Raw genomic sequence first — 7500 nt, forward strand, 5'->3', positions numbered from 1 at the left:
TGCTACTACTTCCAGAGTACTTCTTGTCGGGTCCGGGGGGAGCTAAAGTCTGGTTTCCTGCTGTTGGATTCAGACTGTGCACATTGGCTCTGGGGGACACTTGGCTCCTCTTGCTCGTGTCATCGGGGACATTTAAAGGGCCCCCCCGCGCGCACGCGCCCTGCGTAACCGCGTCACTTTTTGGGGGGATTCTTCGGGAAAGGGCACGCGCGCCTCATCCTTCCCCGCGGCACGTGCGCTCCGCTCCGGCTCCTCGCGTCCGACGGTCCAGTCCGGGACTTCCGGTCTGATGACAGCGGCCGCTTCACCAGAACGGCCCTCCCGCAGATCCGTCCGCGGGGTCACACACACTTTCTCCCAAACACCGCACAAACAGCGCTGTTTGACGCACATTCACGCGCCGCACTGTCCCCTCTGCGCCGCGCGAACGCAATAAACGAGTCTTACTCCCGCGCCGTCCCCCGTTACGCGCCGGTAGACGCGGGGAAACGGCTGAAGACGCGTTTGTTTTGCGAGCCCTACTTCTTACCGTGGGCTCTCGCGGTGACGCGGTGCTACGGTCGCTCCCAAACATGGCCTCCATCTCGGGGCGACCGCTTCAACTTTAATTTTTCACCATTTTCCAGCGAAATTACCGTGTTTTGTCCTTCCACGAGCACCGGGGATGTTTCGTCGGGATTCCTTGTCCTGCCAGGCCTGCGAGACTCATGTGATCTTCGGGAAAGTGCTGGATTTAAACGCGACGGTTTAAGTTGGAAAGCTGGAGAGGAAAAAGAGAATCTCACCAAATCAGTAAGAGCGTCTTTTAGCGCCCGGCGCGGGCTCGTTCTGCGGGTTTGACGGCGTCAGCGCGGAGTTTAGCGCGTGTTTCTGCCGCTAAACCCGACGCACTTCGCTCTTATCGAACGCAAAGCGGCGTAATTAGCGCGTAGTTTGGGGTCCGCGCTAAAGGCTAATGCTAATGCTAACAGAGAAGTGATCAGTCAAACTGGGCGGTCCGTGCGGCTAACGGCTAACGCCAGATCGTTTCAGTATCGAGCTCGGGCCGGAATCAAACACGACTTGTCCAAACTTCCACGTGCATTTGACCCAGAATCTGCTGTGAATGTGTCTGTAAATGCTGGTGTTTACGTGCATCACTCACTAACGGCTCCTGGAGATGCCGCTCTGCAGCTAATGCTTCATTACAGCACATTTACATCTGAACACAGCGAAGTGCAGAAGCATCTCCATGTGTTTACTTACTTTAGACTATATATGTATATATGTAACTATGTATATATGTATATATGTGAGTATGTGAACATCAGCCCACTGTGTTTTCACTCATTTAACCAGAATTACACGTGACATAATCATCTGAATGTGTTTGAAGTTGAAGTCTTCAGTTTGACTCAGTGTTTCTGGCACAAACATGAGACACATGTGAACAGGAGGTCTCACTCCTGTTCACTCTATTCAAACTAACCCTTTTAGTGGGCGGGGAAACATGCAAATTCCACACAACATCCCAGCACTAACCACTGCGCCACCGCGCTGCCCTGGTTTAATTTATATTTGTTTGGTCAGTGCATTTATGAACCTGCACAGACATGGGCAGAACATGCAAAACCCCCCCACAGAAAGGAATCGATCCCAGCACTTTATGTGCCTGTCCTGAGGGCCGCCGTCCTGAGGGCCGCCGTCCTGAGGGCCGCCGTCCTGAGGGCCGCCGTCCTGAGGGCCGCCGTCCTGAGGGCCGCCGTCCTGAGGGCCGCCGTCCTGAGGGCCGCCGTCCTGAGGGCCGCCGTCCTGAGGGCCGCCGCCCTGAGGGCCGCCGCCCTGAGGGCCGCCGCCCTGAGGGCCGCCGCCCTGAGGGCCGCCGTCCTGAGGGCCGCCGTCCTGAGGGCCGCCGTCCTGAGGGCCGCCGTCCTGAGGGCCGCCTTAAAGTACACGTCTTTTACAACACTCAAACTACTCGGGCGGGATACTTCTGTAGCCACAACTGCCCCGGGGCAGAGTTCCTTGTGTGCTGGTGTAGTAAATACACATGACACAAACTACATACATGATGTTAACATGGAGGACCCCCCGTGGCAGAGGGGGTGGCACATGTGCGCTCACACCCCGTGGCAGAGGGGGTGGCACATGTGCGCTCACACCCCGTGGCAGAGGGGGTGGCACATGTGCGCTCACACCCCGTGGCAGAGGGGGTAGCACATGTGCGCTCACACCCCGTGGCAGAGGGAGTGGCACATGTGCGCTCACACCCCGTGGCAGAGGGGGTGGCACATGTGCGCTCACACCCCGTGGCAGAGGGGGTGGCACATGTGCGCTCACACCCCGTGGCAGAGGGGGTGGCACATGTGCGCTCACACCCCGTGGCAGAGGGAGTGGCACATGTGCGCTCACACCCCGTGGCAGAGGGGGTGGCACATGTGCGCTCACACCCCGTGGCAGAGGGGGTGGCACATGTGCGCTCACACCCCGTGGCAGAGGGGGTGGCACATGTGCGCTCACACCCCGTGGCAGAGGGGGTGGCACATGTGCGCTCACACCCCGTGGCAGAGGGGGTGGCACATGTGCGCTCACACCCCGTGGCAGAGGGGGTGGCACATGTGCGCTCACACCCCGTGGCAGGAGTTCTAATCCAGCTCGCGATAGTTTGCAATGTCCAAGAGTCCAAATATAATGTGTTTGATTCTGAACTGACCTTATGAACTCTGTGTGTCAGATGCCCTCCCATCAGTCTCCTCCTGACACATGGGGTCTTTTAAATGACCCAAACCCTGTAAATAAATAACACAATTTTAAAGTTGTACAAACCTGTTTGTTGCGTTCATTTAACTCCTCCTCTTTTTCCCAGAATGCCATCTGAGGCTCAGTCACAGGAGCCGCGGGACAGAGGACCGCCTCCCATCACTCGGGCCGGACGCAGCGCCCAACTGGCTAAAGCCTCCACAAGCCCCGCCCTCGAGAGGCGCTCCCGGGGACGACCTCGCAGAGATGGCCGCTCGGCCGCGCCTCCATCGCCACCTCCGCTGGCTCCGCCCACCAAGGCCAAGAAAAAGTGAGTCCAATCACACGAGCTAAAGGATGAACCAGGTGAATCTGGAGCTAAAGGATGAACCAGGTGAATCTGGAGCTAAAGGATGAACCAGGTGAATCTGGAGCTAAAGGATGAACCAGGTGAATCTGGAGCTAAAGGATGAACCAGGTGAATCTGGAGCTAAAGGATGAACCAGGTGAATCTGGAGTAGTTCTGGTTCTGGATGACGGAGCAGAGCCTCTGATCACAGGCTGAAGACTCTTTTATTTCATTTATTCATTTTGTCTGAACAAAAGTCTAAACTGAGCAGGTTCAGGCGTGTCCAGACCTGCAGCTCCTCTGACCTCTGACCAGGACTTTAGATCCAGATCTCCCTGTGTTGTGGACGGGGTATTTTAAAATGTGGACGGGCATTTTCGCTGCACACACCGCACACGGTGCACACACCGCACACACCGCACACACGGGCACACGCCGCACACACGGGCACACGCCGCACACGGGCACACGCCGCACACACCGCACACGGGCACACGCCGCACACACCGCACACGGTGCACACGCCGCACACACGGGCACACGCCGCACACGGGCACACGCCGCACACACCGCACACGGGCACACGCCGCACACACGGGCACACGCCGCACACGGGCACACGCCGCACACACCGCACACGGTGCACACGCCGCACACACGGGCACACGCCGCACACGGGCACACGCCGCACACACCGCACACGGGCACACGCCGCACACACGGGCACACGCCGCACACGGGCACACGCCGCACACACACCGCACACGGTGCACACGCCGCACACACCGCACACGGGGCACACACACGGGCACACGCCGCACACGGTGCACGGGGCACACACACGGGCACACGCCGCACACGGTGCACACGCCACACACGGTGCACACGCCGCACACGGGCACACGGGCACACACGCCGCACACGGGCACACACACCGCACACGGGCACACACACCGCACACGCCGCACACGGGCACACACGCCGCACACGGGCACACACGCCGCACACGGGCACACACGCCGCACACGGGCACACACACCGCACACGCCGCACACGGGCACACACGCCGCACACGGGCACACACGCCGCACACGCCGCACACGGGCACACACGCCGCACACGGGCACACACGCCGCACACGGGCACACACGCCGCACACGGGCACACACGCCGCACACGGGCACACACGCCGCACACGGGCACACACGCCGCACACGGGCACACACGCCGCACACGGGCACACACGCCGCACACGGGCACACGCCGCACACGGGCACACACGCCGCACACGGGCACACACGCCGCACACGGGCACACACGCCGCACACACGCCGCACAAGGTGCATACGCCGCACACGGGGCCTAGTTTCTGCTTCTATTCAAGACCACAAGTCCATCAGAGATGTTTGTGTCTCATGCTCTGAGTCCTTCTGGAGTTTCTCCAGACTCCAGAAGTCACGTGTCTTTCACTGATGCTTCTGGAAGCTTCTCTCCAAAGAAACGCTGGAGATCTGTCTGAGCTCTAGAAGAGTTCCATTGTTGTTATAATCCACCTCAAACCGCTGTGTTTTTTCCTGCAGGGGGCGCAGTCGAGGCAGGGCACAGGCCGAAGACGAGGAGAACGTGGACACTGCAGAGAAAAGCCCCGCCCTAAAGACAGGTGAGTGAGGACACCCTCTGTCCCCTGCCCTGAGGGTCAGGCTCTGGGACACGCCTGAATCTACATTTGACTAAATACTAAATGTAAAGAACAAAACATTGATTGAGAAGATTCAATTTATTTTTGTAACGCCCAAAATCACAACAGTGGAGGCCCAGTGGGGCCCGATGTGACCGTTGTGTGGGGCCCGATGTGACCGTTGTGTGGGGCCCGATGTGACCGTTGTGTGGGGCCCGATGTGACCGTTGTGTGGGGCCCGATGTGACCGTTGTGTGGGGCCCGATGTGACCGTTGTGTGGGGCCCGATGTGACCGTTGTGTGGGGCCCGATGTGACCAGTGTGGGGCCAGATGTGACCGTTGTGTGGGGCCCGATGTGACCGTTGTGTGGGGCCCGATGTGACCGTTGTGTGGGGCCCGATGTGACCGTTGTGTGGGGCCCGATGTGACCGTTGTGTGGGGCCCGATGTGACCAGTGTGGGGCCCGATGTGACCGTTGTGTGGGGCCCGATGTGACCGTTGTGTGGGGCCCGATGTGACCGTTGTGTGGGGCCCGATGTGACCGTTGTGTGGGGCCCGATGTGACCGTTGTGTGGGGCCCGATGTGACCGTTGTGTGGGGCCCGATGTGACCAGTGTGGGGCCAGATGTGACCGTTGTGTGGGGCCCGATGTGACCGTTGTGTGGGGCCCGATGTGACCGTTGTGTGGGGCCCGATGTGACCGTTGTGTGGGGCCAGATGTGACCGTTGTGTGGGGCCAGATGTGACCGTTGTTGTGTGGGGCCCGATGTGACCGTTGTGTGGGGCCCGATGTGACCGTTGTGTGGGGCCCGATGTGACCGTTGTGTGGGGCCCGATGTGACCGTTGTGTGGGGCCCGATGTGACCGTTGTGTGGGGCCCGATGTGACCGTTGTGTGGGGCCCGATGTGACCGTTGTGTGGGGCCCGATGTGACCGTTGTGTGGGGCCCGATGTGACCGTTGTGGGGTCTGTCCTTTTTCCAGAAGTGAAAGAGAAGGTGATCACACGGCGGCGCTCAACGTCCAAGAGAAAGTCCCAGACTAAAGACGGTCCAGAGTCCCCGGTCCCGAGTCCAGAGCCGCGCCCTGATGCCCTGGCGCCTGCACTCGACCCCGGGCACGACCCTCCGGACCCGCCTTTAGACCCGCCTTTAGACCCGCCTTTAGCCCCACCTTTAGACCCGCCTTTAGCCCAGCCCTTAGCCCCGCCCAGCCCCGTTCCTATGGAGACGGAGGAGCAGGATGTAGGCGTGCCCATGGAGGTCAGCCCCGCCCACAGTCCCTGCTCCAGCGCCCCAGAGACCCCGTGTCCCCGGCTGGAGGACGAGGACATGTTTCCTTTGTTCCAGCGCTGTCTGTCAGACGAGTCCGGCTGTTCTCCCACAGCGAGCATTGGAGACAACACACAACTGTAAGAACACACACAAACACACACACACACAACTGTAAGAACACACACAAACACACACACAACTGTAAGAACACACACACACACACACAACTGTAAGAACACACACAAACACACACACACACAACTGTAAGAACACACACAAACACACACACAACTGTAAGAACACACACACACACACACAACTGTAAGAACACACACAAACACACACACAACTGTAAGAACACACACAAACACACACACACAACTGTAAGAACACACACACACACACACACACACAACTGTAAGAACACACACAAACACACACACACAACTGTAAGAACACACACAAACACACCCACACAACTGTAAGAACACACACAAACACACACACACAACTGTAAGAACACACACACACACACACACAACTGTAAGAACACACACAAACACACACACAACTGTAAGAACACACACAAACACACACACACAACTGTAAGAACACACACAAACACACACACACAACTGTAAGAACACACACAAACACACACACACAACTGTAAGAACACACACAAACACACACACACAACTGTAAGAACACACACAAACACACACACACAACTGTAAGAACACACACAAACACACACACACAACTGTAAGAACACACACACACACACACACACAACTGTAAGAACACACACAAACACACACACACACAACTGTAAGAACACACACACACACACACACACAACTGTAAGAACACACACAAACACACACACACAACTGTAAGAACACACACAAACACACACACACAACTGTAAGAACACACACACACACACACACACAACTGTAAGAACACACACAAACAACTGTAAGAACACACACACACACACACAACACACAACTGTAAGAACACACACACACACACAACTGTAAGATCACACACACAACTGTAAGATCACACACACAACTGTAAGAACACACACACAACACAACTGTAAGAACACACACACACACACACACAACTGTAAGAACACACACACACAACTGTAAGAACACACACACACACACACACAACTGTAAGAACACACACACACACAACACAACTGTAAGAACACACACACACAACACACAACTGTAAGAACACACACAAACACACACACACAACTGTAAGAACACACACACACACAACACACACAACTGTAAGAACACACACACACACACACACACACAACTGTAAGAACACACACACACACACAACACACACAACTGTAAGAACACACACAAACTGTAAGAACACACACACACACACACACAACTGTAAGAACACACACACACACACACACACACAACTGTAAGAACACACACACA

General features: G+C 56.9%; 1 protein-coding gene across 1 annotated transcript in view; it reads left to right on the forward strand.

The window, feature by feature from the left end:
• The first annotated feature begins 478 nt into the window (after nt 1–478).
• LOC140364296 (histone-lysine N-methyltransferase 2C-like) overlaps nt 479–7500 on the forward strand; it is a 102499-nt gene continuing 95477 nt past the window's right edge. Inside the window, exons 1-4 of the mRNA XM_072450390.1 lie at nt 479–792; nt 2846–3049; nt 4648–4727; nt 5730–6156. Coding sequence (XP_072306491.1) covers nt 2847–3049; nt 4648–4727; nt 5730–6156 — 710 coding nt within the window. The 5' untranslated portion in view covers nt 479–792; nt 2846. The remainder of the gene's footprint in view (nt 793–2845; nt 3050–4647; nt 4728–5729; nt 6157–7500) is intronic.

The sequence above is a fragment of the Eucyclogobius newberryi genome, unplaced genomic scaffold (genome assembly GCF_026437365.1).
Source record: "Eucyclogobius newberryi isolate DKJ021-1_F unplaced genomic scaffold, fEucNew1.0.hap1 SCAF_18, whole genome shotgun sequence".
NCBI lineage: Eukaryota > Metazoa > Chordata > Actinopteri > Gobiiformes > Gobiidae > Eucyclogobius > Eucyclogobius newberryi.